The 16,711-nt window shown below is 37.8% G+C and overlaps 1 protein-coding gene across 1 annotated transcript in view; it reads right to left on the minus strand.

The window, feature by feature from the left end:
* CDC73 (cell division cycle 73) overlaps positions 1-16,518 on the minus strand; it is an 84,817-nt gene extending 68,299 nt beyond the window's left edge. Inside the window, exons 1-7 of the mRNA XM_029230149.1 lie at positions 16,211-16,518; positions 13,642-13,747; positions 10,621-10,690; positions 8,759-8,821; positions 8,623-8,675; positions 5,388-5,476; positions 1,588-1,804 (exon numbers count right to left, since the gene is read on the minus strand). Of these exons, the coding sequence (XP_029085982.1) occupies positions 1,588-1,804; positions 5,388-5,476; positions 8,623-8,675; positions 8,759-8,821; positions 10,621-10,690; positions 13,642-13,747; positions 16,211-16,341 (729 nt within the window). The 5' untranslated portion in view covers positions 16,342-16,518. The remainder of the gene's footprint in view (positions 1-1,587; positions 1,805-5,387; positions 5,477-8,622; positions 8,676-8,758; positions 8,822-10,620; positions 10,691-13,641; positions 13,748-16,210) is intronic.
* Between the last annotated feature and the right edge of the window lie 193 nt (positions 16,519-16,711).

The raw sequence follows: 16,711 nt of genomic DNA on the forward strand, positions 1-16,711 counted from the left end.
AAAAAAGAAAGTCCTGATACCTGGGTAATAATGAAGATCTGTCAAAAATCACAGGGCCTTTCAGGGCTATAAGCACCTAAAAAGGTTTTTTTAGAGGGTTTATTTTAGAGTTTTGCAGATGAGAACAGTATACAGAGAGGGTTTCAGTTAAAATTGTTGCTTTTGACTTTTAAAAATGTTCATACTCATAGAAACAAACCTAGCTACCAAACAGTTCTTCTAGTATTAACTTATTTTTAAAATTACACATTGGTGCCAACAACAGTAAATTATATTAGAACACTAAGTTTTGAAATGATGGTACAATCCTGCCACCTAGAGCTCAAAGAAAATTGTTCATTTCAAACATTACAATGAACGTTGGGAGAACAATATAAGTAACAATATTTAACTATTAACCATACTAGGCAGTAAAAATGCGTATCAACAGATCACTTTATTTTAAATACAAAAATGAAAGTTTACTCATGTTCTCAAATTTCTCTATAATTCTAAGCTCTGGAGAATGATTCTTAACCTTGACCTCAAGTACTTTGTAAAACAAGTCAAAGTACAAAAGAAAAAGAATTCTTTCCTTCATATATTCTTTTCTAGTAGCTTTATTCCTACTAAAATGGCACAGTAAACTTAAGGCCAGAATCCAAAGAAAACCAGTCTGCCTGGACCAATGTTAAAGTTCACTTTCATCAGTAATCTCATAACTTCTATAAACCTTCTCACCAAATCACCACTGTGAACTGGGCATCAGTGAAGAATTAACATTTAAGGGAAAATTCAGATGTGTGGGAGGAAAAGACAGGTGAAAAGAGGTAAGTGAAACAGAATCAACGCAACCTTTTTGGAGATGTATTAAGATACTAAACATCCAGTATCTTTCAACTTATCTTTCAAAATTTAAAGTACATATCTCCTTTAATCAGCAATTCACTTCTAGGAATTAATCCTTTTGCTAAATAGACATAAATGCACAAAGGTGTATGAACAAGGATGTTTTTTAATGCAGTTTTTGTAATCATGAATAGGAAGGGAATAGGAAGGGAAGGAGACAGGGAGAAGGGGAGGAGGAGGGAGGAAAGGGAAGGAAGAAAACCCACAATCCTGTAGCAAAAAACAAAACAACTCCATTAATAAGGAATAAACATCCACCTAACAGACTATAATGTATCAAACACACTCAATACACGTTTGCTGACTGATTTTCGTTAAGTTCTCTACGTCGTGAGGAAAAAAATTAATAACGGTATTAATGATCAGAGAGCTTGCCATCAATATCCCTTGTTCATTAGGTTTAAGCAAAAATCTCATCAACAAGAAAACTGTAGATCTCTTTGGATTTACAAATGAGGTGAAAATAAAGGGACTCGCGCTTTGAATCAGACTTTTTCATCAGCCTCTCTGGTGACCAACAACCAAACACATGCTAGAATGGAATGGTAAATATGGCCCCTTAGAAGTCTACATTATTACCGATCTGTCAGATATAAACTTGAAACTTCCTCCTCATGGGAAACTTTAACCAGTTTTATAACCAACTGTAGATGAAACACACACACTGACTCTAACGAACAAATAAAATATTTCAATTACCTTTCCTGTGCTCTGTAAGATAGTTGTTCGCGTCCTCCACACCCTTTCTCTGCTGACAATATCTCGGGTCACGTCTACTTCAGCATCCACAAAACTCCTCTGTTTTAGGGCAGTTATATCATCATCTAAGTCAGTCTTGATGGTAGATCGTTTCTTAGCCATAATTTTGGCTTTGATTGCAGCAATTTTTTCCACTGACATAGCTTCGGACAAAGACCTGAAAGCAATTTCTTTCTTAATATTCACAGCAAGGATCTCTTAAGCACATCATAAAATATTTTGTGACATTTTTAAGTTCCTGGTAATAACACTATAAGTGGCAATAATTAAGCTTTCCTTCTTATATATAAAACTGACATGTTTGATAATTTATAACCATGTAAGAAAGAGACCCTATAGAAATATTGCACTATAAGCAAATTAGTAATTTCTTAGAAGGAACAATGCAAAAAATTTTTCACATTTTTTTTAACCTTTTGCCCTCCCAATCAGAGATTTTGCACAAGCTGATCACATACCCTGGGACACCCCTCCCTCACCCTGCCTTTAAAACTACTTTGCTGAAACCCTTCGGATTGTTTGGGTTTTTTGAGCACAAGCCACGCGTTCTCCTTGCTTGGCCCTGCAATAAACCTTTCTCTGCACTTCCCCCCACCCCCCAAAAAAGCCCTTTTCTATGAGACTTTTACTTGCTAACCCTCCCTCCCACCCATGCAAATTATACAAACACACACACATATGTGAGCATGTGCATGCACCACCCTGGAATGGGGGTAAAAATTTTTCATTCTGTGAAGACTTCACAGTTTAGGTTTTCCTTGAAACTTATTTCAAGGTTTCAAATCTATATGCTACAATGTACAACATATCAATTTTATAGATGACAGAGGCTTTTTTATATGCCACATAAACATATACCCCTTTTAAAGCCTAGAAGATAAAACAATATTTTGAAATTTTCTTTTTCTTTCCTTTATTTTCAAATAACATGTGAAATAGAAAACAGAGCCTATGCTTTCAGAACTATTTAGAAAACAAAAAAGACAACAATGAAAGTATAGATTTCATTAAGATCAATCTTAAGCTTAGTGTCATTTTTCAAAATGTAAAACAAGAAAAAGAGTTTGGATACCTTAACAACAGCTGATAAAATTATTAGTCTAATCACAAGATGACAATCTTGAAATACATTTAAACAACATGTGGGAAAAGGACAGGAATTCCTGCAGGTTTAAACATGGTAGTATTACATAGTATGTATTTTATTTACATTAGGTATGAAAGTACTTGCTCAAAGTATATGCTCTATATGCATTAGTATTTGACTCATTTTACATAATAATACACAACTTTCCCTTAAAATCTAAAGCATACCAGCATACCTTGAGCCAAATACTTTTCTAAACTATAATCAAACGTGCATTGGACATTCAATCATTGGACTTGTACTTCCAGCCAAGATGAAGTAACAGGGACTGGATTAACTCTCCTGTCTTGAAACAACCAGTCAAAATACATGAAACAATAGTTTACACAATACATGATATCAAGCAATGAAAGACAGTGATCTCTGACAAATGCAAACTAAATAATTAAGTCCTATGAAAGCTGCAGTTTATGGCCTTGAAAGTTTCCAACATGGCAGAGGGAGGAGAACCCAGGCAAAACAGTGTATTTACTGATCTGAGAAAATGGTGCTGGGATTCTTCCATACGCAAGAACGAGGCGTATGGAAACTCACAGGCCAGAGTACCTGAGAAGAGAGAGCTGCACAGAAGGTCCCCCTCGAGTATTCCAGCAGAATACTGATTAGCACATAAACAAGTGGAAACTAAAGCTAGGAACAGAACCACCAGGAGTGTTAGAGGGAACAGGGTCCAGCAATCACTCAGGATGAATAATAATACCTGTTGCCACCAGCCAGACTGAAAACCTCATATTCCTGGGGCATTAGGTAGAGTACTCAGAATGGTCTTGACTTTGCAATGGTGGGGAATAACTACTCTAAATTAACATTGTTCAAATAACAAAGCTTAAAATCAAGACTCAAAAGGAAAAAACTGTTTCCAAGTGATTTAACTGTGTCCCAAAACAAAACTAAAGAAAATTTAGAAGAATACAAAAACATCTAGCACTCAACAACATAAAATGCAAAATGTCTGGTATCCAAAGATTATAAGGCATATAAAGGAACAGGAAAATACAAGCCAAAATGAGGAGAAATCTAAACCAAAAACACTATAAACTGACACAGACGTAGGACTAGCAAACAAGACATTAAAATAATTAATGCAACTATTCCATATGCTCAACAAGTAAAGACATGGACTGCATATTTAGCCACCTTGTAGAGATAAAAAAATACAATGTTGGAGACTACAAATGTAATGTGAATATAATTACAGAAAAAAATATTAGTGAACTATAGAAATTATCCAAAATGAACAGAAAAAAGAATCCAAAAAAAGAAAAGAACCCAAGTGAGCTGTTGGACAGCTTCCAGCAGAATACGAGTAATTAGGCCAGAAAGAGGGAAAAAGAAAAAAATTTTAAGAAGCAATACCAAAAATTTTCTAAATTCAATGAAAATTATGAACCCAAAAATCCCCTCAAAAAGCTCAATGGACCTGAAGCACAAGAAAGATGAAGAACACTCCTCCAAGTCATGTGATAATTACATAACTCAAAACCTGCAATACAGAAAATTTTTAAAGTAGTCAGAGAAAAAAGGGCACATTTAAAGAAACAAAAATAAGGATGACAGATTTCTAATCAGAAACAATGCAATCAAGAAGGCAGCAGTACAACATCTGTAAAGTACTTTAAAAAGACGTAGCTTGGAATTCCATATCCAGTGAAAATTAAAAAAAAAAAAAAGGGGAAATAAACTTTTTCAAAAATAAAAATTAAGTTGAAAGAATCACTAGCAAACCTGCACAAAAATGAAATGTTAAAAGAAGTCTTTTGTGGGGTGGGGTGAGAAGTCTTTCAGGCAGAAGGAAAAAATATGGGTACACAGGTCTACAACAGTAAAGAAGAGGCATGGAAAGGGTATATAAAATTTTTTTCTTATTTAAATCTCTTTAAAAGATAGTTGTTTAAACAAGAATAAGAACGATGCATATTGGTGTTTATAACACACGTATGAGTAAAATATATGACAGCAGTATCACAGAGGCCAAGAGGAGGGAACTGGGAGTGCCTTCTAGCTGAGGCTCCGTGCTTACTCACATGGTGATGGAGCACGGAAGGTGGACTGTGACCCTAGCAACCACTCAAACAGGACAACAGCATAAACTAATCAGCCAACAAAAAAGACAGAAAGGAATTACACCATGTATTCATTTAATCCAAAATTAAATGAATTTCCTTTTTGGGGGACAAAATTTTAGTCCCCCAAAAAGGAAAAAGAACAAAGAGACAAACAGAAAACAGCAAATTAAAACTAGAATTAAGCATATCAATAATCATGTTAAATGTAAATATTTAACACATGGTACTTTACAGAAAAAGTTTATTAATCACTGCTATAAACCAACAAAAGATTTCATGATAAACGAGTGGCTTGGATTATAGAGTAATTTTTAAAAAGGAAAGATCAATATGGTAACAGAATCAAGAAGCTTCCAGAAAGCATAAGTAGCACAATGGCTTCCAATCCTCCCATCATAAAACATGCTCAAGTATCTTCTGAACTGAAGGCAATGAAGAACACATGTAGACAGCATACTAATATCCCTTTTTTCCATGTATACTTACATATACCTAGACTGTTCAGTTTCTACTAAAGAAATTCTTACCTGATCTGTTCAGTCTGTACAATCCCTTCTTTGTGACCCTCCAAACGAGCAGCCAATCTCTCTTTATCAAGGCGTACACACTCTTCATCCTGAAAATAATCACTCAGTGAATATTTTAAATTTTTATTTAACTTGTAGAACAACAACAAAAAAAAACACTGCACATAACTTTTCCTTACCCAAGTTCCCAACTATAAAGTCCCAGGTATCACTGGCCTTTGGTCAATTTTAAAATATTTTTAGTTAAATAAAGACAACAATAATAAATATATGTTGGATCATGTAAGATTAAAACTGACTAAAAGCTTACAAATAAACTTTAGTAAGTTTTTTCTATGATTAAGTGTTCTTCCCATAACATATCATAGCAACTTTTATTCAGAAAGATAACATACAACAAATAAATTCCTTCTCTTCAGGGAAGTGTGTAACTAAATTTTATCAGAAGGCTTTGCCACAGTCAAAAATTTCATTTTGGGTCTAGATTTTTTTTATCTGTTGCCCCAGGTCCTGAATCTGTCAGCACAGAACAAAACACCAGAAGTGAAACTTTAATGGTTTTCAAAGTGTGTTCCTCAGAACATCAGGAGCTTCCTACAAAGTGCCCAGGAGCCACTTCTTATCTGAATTCAACTTTGGTAGCTCGACTTTTACCTCATTTAGATATTAGAATCTCAGGTAAAAGTCAGTCTGAAAAGTGTTCGGTTACTTAAAAACAAAACTTACTAATTCTGATCTAGTTCAATGCCCACATTCAACAGACAAGAAAACTGAGAACCAGAGTCAGCGTCTATGGCTAACAAATATGAAATTGTATAAAAACCATCAGTACGTTCAAGAGGTCCAGAGAGATGTGCTCCAATTGTGTTCTAACCATGTAAAACTCGAAACAGGCATATTGCTGAGATGAATGCAAAGATTAATATTTTAACAAGCACATTAAATTCTTTCCATTTGTAAGAATGATTTAACACGTATTACTCAAGTTCCTTCGGAAACTGATTTTTTTTTTTTTTTTTTTTTTTGGCCGCACCGTGTGCCTTGTGGGGATCTTAGTTCCCCAACCAGGGATCAAACATGGGCCCTCAGCAGTGAAAGCAGGGAGTCCTAACTATTGGACTGCCAAGGAAGTCTCAGGAGACTGATTTTAGAGACAACTGCAGCCTAGGTTTTAACCAGATCCTAAGGTTTCTCTCTGCTAGCATAGTGCCCAGCAGGTCCTCAATATAGATCTGCTGAACTGAAAACTGTTTATGTAATGTATCAATAGCTATTTATGTAATTTATTTTAACCCTACAAATGCTCTGGAAAGCATTTTATGATGCTATTTCTTGCTGGTTTCTAAAGTTACCAGATCCTAGCAATTTTGCATTTCTGATATGTTCAATTTTTTTTCAAATAATTAAACCATGAAGTTCACGTTTTTCCAACTAAATGGTATCTCTAAATTCACTTTTTAACAAAATTTATTTATTTTTGGCTGCGTTGGGTCTTCGTTGCTGCGTGGGCTTTCTCTAGTTGCGGCGAGTGGGGGCTACTCTTTGTTGCGGTGTGCGGGCTTCTCATTGTGGTGGCTTCTCTTGTTGCGGAGCACGGGCTCTAGGTGCGCGGGTTTCAGTAGCTGTGGGTCGCAGGCTCTAGAACGCAGGCTCAGTAGTTGTGGCGCACGGGCTTAGTTGCTCTGCAGCATGTGGGATCTTCCCGGACCAGGTCTTGAAGCCATGTCCCCTGCATTGGCAGGCGGATTCTTAACCACTGCGCCACCAGGGAAGTCCTAAATTCACTCACTTTGTACAAAGTGGATTATAACTTCCTTACACACAAAGAGAGTTGGGGAAAATGTCAGTTCTACTGCCAAAAAATTTGTACCCAGGATAGTGGACTAGGTAGGAGCCACACTGCCTGGGCTCTAATCCCAGTTTTGTGCACCTCAGCAAGTCACTTGTCTCTGAGCCTGTTTGCTCACAGATGACATGCACAGTACTGCAGACTTCAGGAGGTGGTGGTGAGGATTACATGAGTTAATGACATACATAAAGTACATACAGTATCACCTAGCACAGAATAACAACGAGCTAATTATCACTATCATCTGAAAAACATCGTGTCTATGTCTCAGAGTACCCTTAAGTAAAATTATGTAATCTTAGCATCAAATTTTGTCAGTGATTCTACTGTATGTACTTACCAACCAACCCTGTCTCTGTAAGTTACCTTTCTTATCCTTAATTGTGGATGCTTTGCTGTTCATGAAGCAGGCAAAAGGTACAACTATTTGATTTTTATATAAGTGTGAAATGACAAAACTTCAGTTTCTAGTAATGTTAACACTACTGGTGACCCCAAGTGTTATTCCTATACTGGTCATTGATATATAGCCAGTTCAGTCACTTCTCAGATTTTAAGTGTGCCTCTAATACATGATCCTCCATTTTCAGAGGGTTTATATGCAACTGATCTAGGGCTTGTTACAAATTTAAATAAACAGTATTGTACTCATACAATTTAAACTCCGAAAGTTTAATTGTCTTATGCAGTATACGAGCTGGTCAACAAATTTTCTTTTCAACGTTAACTGCACTGCTTACAGGGTTCTATTTAACATGAACTACCCTTGTTTACCAATACTAATATTCCACTTGCTGGCTATAAAATGCTACCAAAAAAACATATAACCTGATATGTCAATATTGGAAGAAGTAACTGGAATAAGGACTTCATGTTCACTCCTCTTCAGAGTGGAGTAAACTCCTACACCACCTTATTCCAGAGGTAGGCACAACACAACACAAAGGCCAAATCTGGCTGGCCATGTTTCATAAAGTTTTATTGGAATACAACCTTGCCTGTTCATTTATGCATCGCCTGTGCGTGCTCTCACACTACAGCGGCAGAGTGAAAGAGCTGGACAAAGACTACAAGGCCCAAAAGGCCTGAAGTGGCTGCTATCTGGCCCTTTATAGAACAAGCCTTCTGACCACTCATCTAGGCCAACACTTTCATCGTAAGGGTATAAAGATAAAGAAAATAAAGTGATTTGTCCATCACACAGCTTGTATGTGAGAGATCTTACACGATAGCTCAAGCTACTTATTAATCAACTGTTCATTTTAATATTACCACTTTTCCAGGAAAACAAAAGTTCTGAGCACTACTATGAGCAAAGAATTCTTACTACTACATGAGTCCAATCTCCATAAAAAAACCAAATCAGTTAAAATAAAGTTCCATTACCTCAATTCGCGGTTTTTTTGCTTCTGCCAAAACTTCATCTGCAGCTCGTTTGACTGTAAGGATAAAAGAAGTAAATAAACATATAGTTTGGGGACTGGTGTTTGAAAGTTCAATATAAACATGCAACAAGACATACCTTGAGTAGATCTCTGCAGACCTATTTCTAGAGGGGCACTTCTGTCTATACTGGCCGATGTTGCTGAAGATTTAAAAAGATTTCTGTGAGAAGATAAATATTTAAAGACAGGTATTGGATATATTTACAAGTAAATGTTCAAGATTTGTTATATTTCTTACTTTATATACGGTTATTTCCCTTAAAAAATGTTTTAAAGCAGGCTTGTAAAAGCATTTTATTATAAGTGATTAATCTGTATTAGAAAGTCTGTAAGAGGACAAACTATTTTTGACCATTTAACTTACAAACTAAGATAACCTGACTGAAATCAACTTCAAAGAATATACTCCAATATCACAACACATGTATGTAAAAGTGTATGTAAACATAAATAAAAACATAAACGTATATATATATAAGGGAACAACATTAGAGCACAGCTCTGAATGGGGTGGTGAGAAGTGAGTCACGTGACAACGCAGAGAAACAAAATGTTAACACAGAGAGAACAGCAAGTGCAAGGACTCTAAGGTTAGAAAAGCTAAAAGAACCAGGAAGACTGGACTTCTGAGGGCAGGGGAAGACTGGGAGAGGATGAGGGCACAGAGACAGACAGAAGCACAGTCGCGAAGCTCAGGAAAGGAGGATGGACTGTATTCTAAGTGTGACGGGAAGCCACAGGATGGCCTTGAGCAGGTGGGTGACACAATCAAGTTCAGAGGCTTTTTCAAAAATAGGTCCCTCTGAGTGGTGAGCACAGGCTACACTGTAGGAAACAGTGGAGCGAGGACCTTCAGGAGGGCTACGCAATGGTCTAAAGAGGAAGGTGGAGCGGGGTGGGCGTACAATGGTAAGAAGCTGTCATACTTTCAAAGGTAAAGAAAGGACTTGCTGATGGAATGGACGTGAGCTGTGAGAGAAGAGAATCAAAGATTTCTCCAGGGTTGGTGGCCTAAGCAACTGTGTGTATAGGGTACCATTTACTGAGACAGGAACACTGGGAGAACAGACTTGCTGCTTCCGTTCTGTCGGTGCGGAGAAGGGAAGGAAGGACTCGGCACTCTATTGTGGATATGCTACATTTCACACGCCTGTTAAATACCCAAGGGAAGATGCTGACAGTGAATTTCTAAATGTGAAGCTCAGGAACACATCAGTGTTGGAGATAAGGAAGCAAGAAAAAAAAGTGAGGCAGACAATGAGTGGAAAGAGAACCTCCAGAGTCTGGTGCCCCAAACACCAAGTCAAGAAAGGCTTTCCAAAAGGGAGTAAGTGGTCAACAGTATCAAAGCCTGAGAGGTCAAGTTAGCTGCGAAGCGGAGAGACCAAAGGATCTGCTAGTCCTTAGGTCAGTGCTGAGCTCATAAGGGTGATTTGAGTGAGATGGTGAGGAAGAAAGTCAGACTGGAGTAGATTCAAGAGAGAATCAGAGGCAAAGAGGAGGCAGTGACACCACACAACCCTTGCAAAGAATTTTGTAATGAAAAAGAGAAGACAAATGGACCAGTAGAGAGTAGGAAGGTGGGGGACAGGGGCTCAGAGAACTTTTTTAATGAGAGAGACCACGGTGTATGTTCTAAAGGGAATGGCGCAGAAGAAAGAGAACTGACGATGCAAGACAGAAGCAGCAATGTGCAAAGGCACAGTCTCTGAGAGTGCGAAAGGAGATGAAACCCACACGCAGGGAAGGGGTGACTGGCCCCAAGAGTCAAGTGCATCCACTATAACAGGAAGGAGAAGACAGCATGTGGACACAGCTGCAGGTAGGGGAAGTTTTTAGTGGGAATCCACGATCTTGTCCCACTAATTCTTATTTCACAGGGAAAAAAAAAAAGCAACAATGTCTATTTAAGAGTGAGAGCAATTAAAAAATTACTCACATGCTTCACCATTGAGATATCCAAGCAGATCTTTTCGGTCAGGTCTTCTAACCACCGGAATATTTTCAGTCTAAAGTCAAAATTTTAAAATAGATATCAAATCAATAACAATTATAAGAAACTTGGTAAAGATCAACATCCTGTAAAGTCTGAATTTTATTCCAACATATCTTGATAACATATATTTAGAATCATGTTTTTTAGAAAATAATTAGGCTGAAAGAACCTAATAAAATCTTGACAATTTTTAAGCATATTAATTTTTGGTAACTTTATCCTCAAAATTCCAGTAAGATATACAAAAGATAAGCATTAGAAATGAAACAATAACCCTATCCTCTTTGAAATACCGATTACAGTCTTTGTTGTCCCTTGGCTTATTCTAAGTATTTATTTTTTAATTTTACTCATGATGTTTTGCTTTTCAGGACAAATATCATTTTAGTCCCATTGCTTGCTCATTTTATTCAAGGTTTCCAAAGTGCTTTCTTTTCTCACACCCAAACTAGACCTCCTCCAAATACGGTAACTGAACTGTTTCAAATAAACTAAATGAGCCACTAAAACTATATTTTCATAATTAACAATAAGTACATGTTCCAACAACATATACTGAGGAAAGGACAGGCTTTTCAATAAATGGTCCTGGGAAAACTGGACAACTACATGCAAAAGAATCAAACTGGACCACTTTCTTATACCATATACAAAAATAAACTCAAATGGATTAAAGACTTAAATGTAAGAATTAAGAAACAGTAAAACTCTTAGGAAAAAACATAGGCAGTGTGTTCTTTGACATGAGTCTTACCAATATTTTTTTGGATTTGTCTCCTCAGGCAAGGGCAACAAAATAAAAAAACGGACTACATCAAACTAAAAAGCTTTTGCACCATGAAGGAAACCATCAACAAAATGAAAAGGCAACCTTCTGAATGGGAGAAGATACTTGCAAACAATATATCCAATAAGGGATTAACATCCAAACTATATAAAGAACTCACACGACTCAACGTCAAAAAAGCAAACAACCCAATTATGAAATAACTAAGTCATGGGAATGTAATGCACAGCACAGGAATATACTCGATAATACTGCAAAAATTCTGTATGATGACAGATGGTTACTAGACTTATTGTGGTGATTAATTCACAATGTACATAAATGTTGAATCACTATGTTGTACACCTGAAAATATTTTATTACTGTATATCGACTACATTTTAACTAAAAAACAGAAAAAAGAAAATGATTAAAAAAATAGGTATGTGTTGCTTAGGCACAGGGAAAAAATCAGGAGACTATACAGAAAAATGTTAACGACAGTTGTTTACTTTCTACGTTACGTATCTCTTTTCTTATCCTTGAGTGTGTATAAATTTTGTAAGCAGGGGAAAGAAATTGAAAAATTAAATCTGGAAAATGTATCTACTGTGCTACATGAGTAGTTTTCCTTTAATCTCCTATATTAGCAATTTGTAAAGAGGTAAGCAAAACAAATAAAACTGTATACTTTAGGCACCAAGTCATCCTTGGGCCATGAATTCAATGAATTCTATCATTACCACAATTTTCACTACCATTTTTATAATGTAAACTAAGGACAACAGAGTATGGGAAAAACATGTGGTTATGGGATTATACAGTTATAAACCCTTTGTTACTTTATATAAGCAACAATGAACAAGAACCCTTAATATCCCTGGCTAACTGTCTTATGTTGAGTACTGACTGTACTTCACTGCAGCAAACATTCTGCACATGCTCCTCAATGACAGAGATAAACTACATTTAATCACTTAAAATTAATCTGTTTTTAAGAAGTTAGGTTAAAATTTAATTTCTGCTGATGAGTATAAACAAGAGCCCACCGATTTTTTTTGTGCTTGTTTTTAAAAACTAGTCTACATGGAATATCATAGTTAAAATATCTGAATTGATTTTCTTTAAATTACTGTGTCTAAGTATTATAACATACTTCATCATTTGGTCACTAATGAATTATATATACGTTATCACCAACAAAAAAAAGTATGAGTCTATTCACACTAAAATAGGGGCTATGAGTAGGAAAAACTCATTTCAGAAATGGTCTGCTCACAAGAAAGAGCAAATAATACAAAGGAGTTAGGAGAAAACAAAATTTGTAGAACCCTAGACTTTTAGAATTCTGCCCTTTCAATCTGTCAAATATTTAAGAAATATAATAGTTAAATCTTACGTGACCAAAGGTCCTAAGGCCCACAGTTAACAATTACAGAATCAGTTATGTACTACAGCCATTCCCCAGAGACGTAATCTAAACCTATACCAAGTGTCTGGATTATCTTTATTACCCCAAAATGAATGGACTTATCCAACAAAACATTCTAATTAGTGCCTGATTCAGTTTTTAAATATCTAATATGAGCTCACATAGCTTTATAAAGCGAGATGCTGATATTTTATCTCACTATTTCCAAAGTCTTAAATAGTTTCACCCTACATATTACTTTTTTCAATACATACTTGACACTAAATATATATTTCTTGTTCAGAAAAGCAGTGTTCATACACTCAGATGCAGAAAGCAGGCATCTTTCAAGCATCTGAAAACAAATGAATTTATCAATTAAGTATGAAGAAAGTGTATAAAATTGATTAAAAATTCATTTTAAAAAGCTGTCTACTAAACTTGGTTCTTTTTGATGCCAAAAAAAATTTTTTCCCTTGCAATTAAACTAGATTTCTGAATATCAAGGTCCTTCCACAGGCTCATAAATTTTTTAAAACATCCCTAAAAACAGCTTTGAAACTTCTGTTGTTATAAACATTACTCACATCTTACATGTAAAAAACTCACAGATTTAAAAAATATGCATAAATCACAGTGATCTATCTAATTTTGACCCTCCAGGAGACTTTCATATAGATACAAACAAACTTTTCATTCTTCTGATCTAAAACACATGACGGAAGTTATCCACACCAAATGATACCAACTATCAAATCAAAAGAGTTTTTAAATGAATTCTACTTACAGCTGCACGTCGGACATAAACAGGATGAGATAGGTGCACATTATTAAGTAGAAATAAGATAGAATCCAATGTGTAGTATTCTCTGGGTTGGCCTTCCTTCCCAGTCCTGAAATGATTAAGACAAGATTTTTACTCACAATTCTAATATAACTCCTTCGGCTTAATCATATGTATTAATTTATCTACACTCACTTTGCTATCCAACGATGGATTTAACATAGCTAACAAAGATACACGTAGAGTATGAAATTTAGTAAGTGCAACTGTCATTTGGGCAAAAGGAACACAGAAGTAGATAGTGACAAAAAGCAAGAAGTAAGGAAAGCACACCATATTCATACTTTATTACTACAGACTTTTTAGAATTTGGCCCAATTAGGTTCTGGGCTTTGTCAATAGAGAGAGAAACCTAATCAGTTAGACAGGATCCATAAGAAAAAACAATCAAACTGATTAAAAGAAGCACAACTACGACTGGTGCTAAACTTCCAAGATATGTATCCTGTCTCCTAAGTAAGATACTGCTGAACAACGCTCTTCAACACAACAATTAATTTCAGACATTTGAGTCTTATGACATCCCTCAAATTAAGCCAATGATGTAAAACCAAAACTAATTCTACCTGTAATAAAACAATGTCGTCTAGGAGTGCAAGCTCTATCACTGCAAGCACATACTATTACTTGCTCAACAAATGTTAGTGTCCAATCCCACCCTCCCTATTACATTCTCTCTATCTAGAAATATCAACGTGTTATTTAAATTCATCTGAATACCGCCCAATACAAACAGCCCCAAACCTACTTTTCTAGCCTCTGTTTCCACTTTTCCTCTAAATCAATATATTTCAAACCACACACCACTTATCAATCGTTGTACTGTGAAATATAATATATGAGTCACAACCTGGTATTTCTTTATGATATATAAAAACAAAAAATAGAATGCACTGCATTCAATAAGGATAAATTGTTTAATGTTATGTACACGTGTGTATTTACATATGCACAGAGAATAACAGTAAATGAAAATGATGGTATTGGTGTGATACACTGCTGTGAAAGTTTGAAATCTACTATTCTAAGCACTCCTTTCTCACTACTTGCTTCACTGAATGGCTGTCAAAACATTTTCTTTCCAGCTCTCATGCCTTTAACCACACAGTTCCCTCATCCTGGAACACCAAACCCACCATTTCACCCTCAGAGTTCCTATCCATTCCTTAAAGCTTATTCATTTGTTCATTCACTTATTCAAGAAAAATCTGTAGCATGTCTATATGCCAAACACACGTCCGTGAAAACTTTCCTAACACCCCCAGGTAGAAGTGACTGCTCTTTTAAGAGCGGGAATGAGATTCTTATCAAGTTATGTCTTATCTCCTCTACTCTCATCGAGATAACCTCCTCTGAGGCACCGACCCAGCTCCTCACAATTTTTCCTAGTTCTCAGATTGAACAGCCTCAAGTACTCAACCATTTTTTAAAGAAAAACCAATCAGTTAAAAACCCAATCAGCCCCTAGCTCTTATGGGTGGGGCAGAGGGCTCCTAACCTCTTGTAGTTTGGCACTGCCCAAATCAAGTTCTTTTCCCCAAACTCTTAAAAGTTGTTTTTAAAACCCAATCAAATGCAATTCTGTCTGGGCAAATTCCTTCTGGAAGAGAAAAAACACAGAAAACTCAGAATGATTTCTCCATCAACATTTCACAAAGCTAATTAAATCGTAAGCCCTCGAGGCCAAAAGATAAAAAACAAAAAAATAAAAACCAACCAACTAAACTTCCCCTAGCTTTTCATCAACTCTTCCTAAAGCCCACTGCTCCCACTCAATCAAACAAAATGAGTATGGAAGTTCTGGCCCAGGTTTCTAGCTATCCAAATGAAACACCACTGAGAGAGACATCACTCAAAAGGCCCCCAACGATGATCAGACATCTCTCTCTCTCTCTCTTTTCGTAATACATATGTATATATCTATATTCTTTTTCAGAGTCTTTTCCCATTTACTTTTCCCATTACTCCACTTCAGCAGTAACCTTCTCCCTGAGGAAACTCCTGCCTTCACCTCCAACAGATTCTGACTACTGTTCCAAAGTCACCGAATCTCTTTCCCGTCCTAACTTCAGAGTTGGTTCCCTTCTCTCTGCTTGAGGGAATCGGGAAAGGAAAAAGAACAGATCAGGAGCTGCAAGGGGCCAGCAGAGATAGTTACAGAGCAGCCGCGTAGAGAAAGGAACAACTAAAGAACAAAAAAGAGACTTCTGGGCACCCGGCGGTGTGATCCTTTCTACACCTGTGCACGCAGCCAGCACTCGGCACACACGGGCAGAAACAAACCGCCACAGCACCCTCCCCCGACGCTCAGAGGATGGACCGCTGCAGACAGCTCTCCTCCAGCTCCCTCCTCACCTACAAGTGCAACTCCTACTCCTGGGAAAACTTTTTCTCCGGAGCACCGGTTTTCCTCCATCCCCAAAGGGAACGGGGGGAGGGGTTCGGAAAGAGGGGGCCCGGGGGCGCCCAACTCTGCCCCGCCGCCCCCCGGCCCCGGCCGCGCCGGACTCACCCCCAAACCACGTAGTTGGTCTTCACATTCTTGGGCCAGGAGAACTCGCCGAAGATCACTTCGTCCCCTTTCACCACAATCTCCTTCTTCTGAATGTTGTACTGTCGCAGGACGCTGAGCACGTCCGCCATCTTCGCCCCCCTCGCTGCCGCCCGCCCCGGGCTCCGCCGCCGCCGCGCCCGCCGCCCTCTTCGCCTGTCGCCTCAACCCCCGCCTCGGCCGCCGCCGCCGCCGCCGCGAGCCAACTGCAGCCGCACTGGCAGCGGCCCGCGCCTACGACAGCAGCTGAGGAACGAACCACCCAGGCCGCCGAGGACCCCGCGCTAGCAGGCAAGGCCCCGCCGCGGGCTGCCCGCGGAGAACGCCTGATCTCGCGACGCCAGGGCCCCCAGCGCCGCCGCCCGCCGCCAGGGGGCGCCGCGCCCGCCCGGGAAACGCCCCTCCCAGACTCCCACTCGGCGCGGGGCCGAATCCCGTCCCGAAACTCGGAGCGCGGGGACG

Source organism: Monodon monoceros, unplaced genomic scaffold, assembly GCF_005190385.1.
Source record: "Monodon monoceros isolate NGI ecotype Baffin Bay Population unplaced genomic scaffold, NGI_Narwhal_1 Super_Scaffold_18, whole genome shotgun sequence".
NCBI classification, from domain to species: Eukaryota; Metazoa; Chordata; class Mammalia; order Artiodactyla; family Monodontidae; genus Monodon; species Monodon monoceros.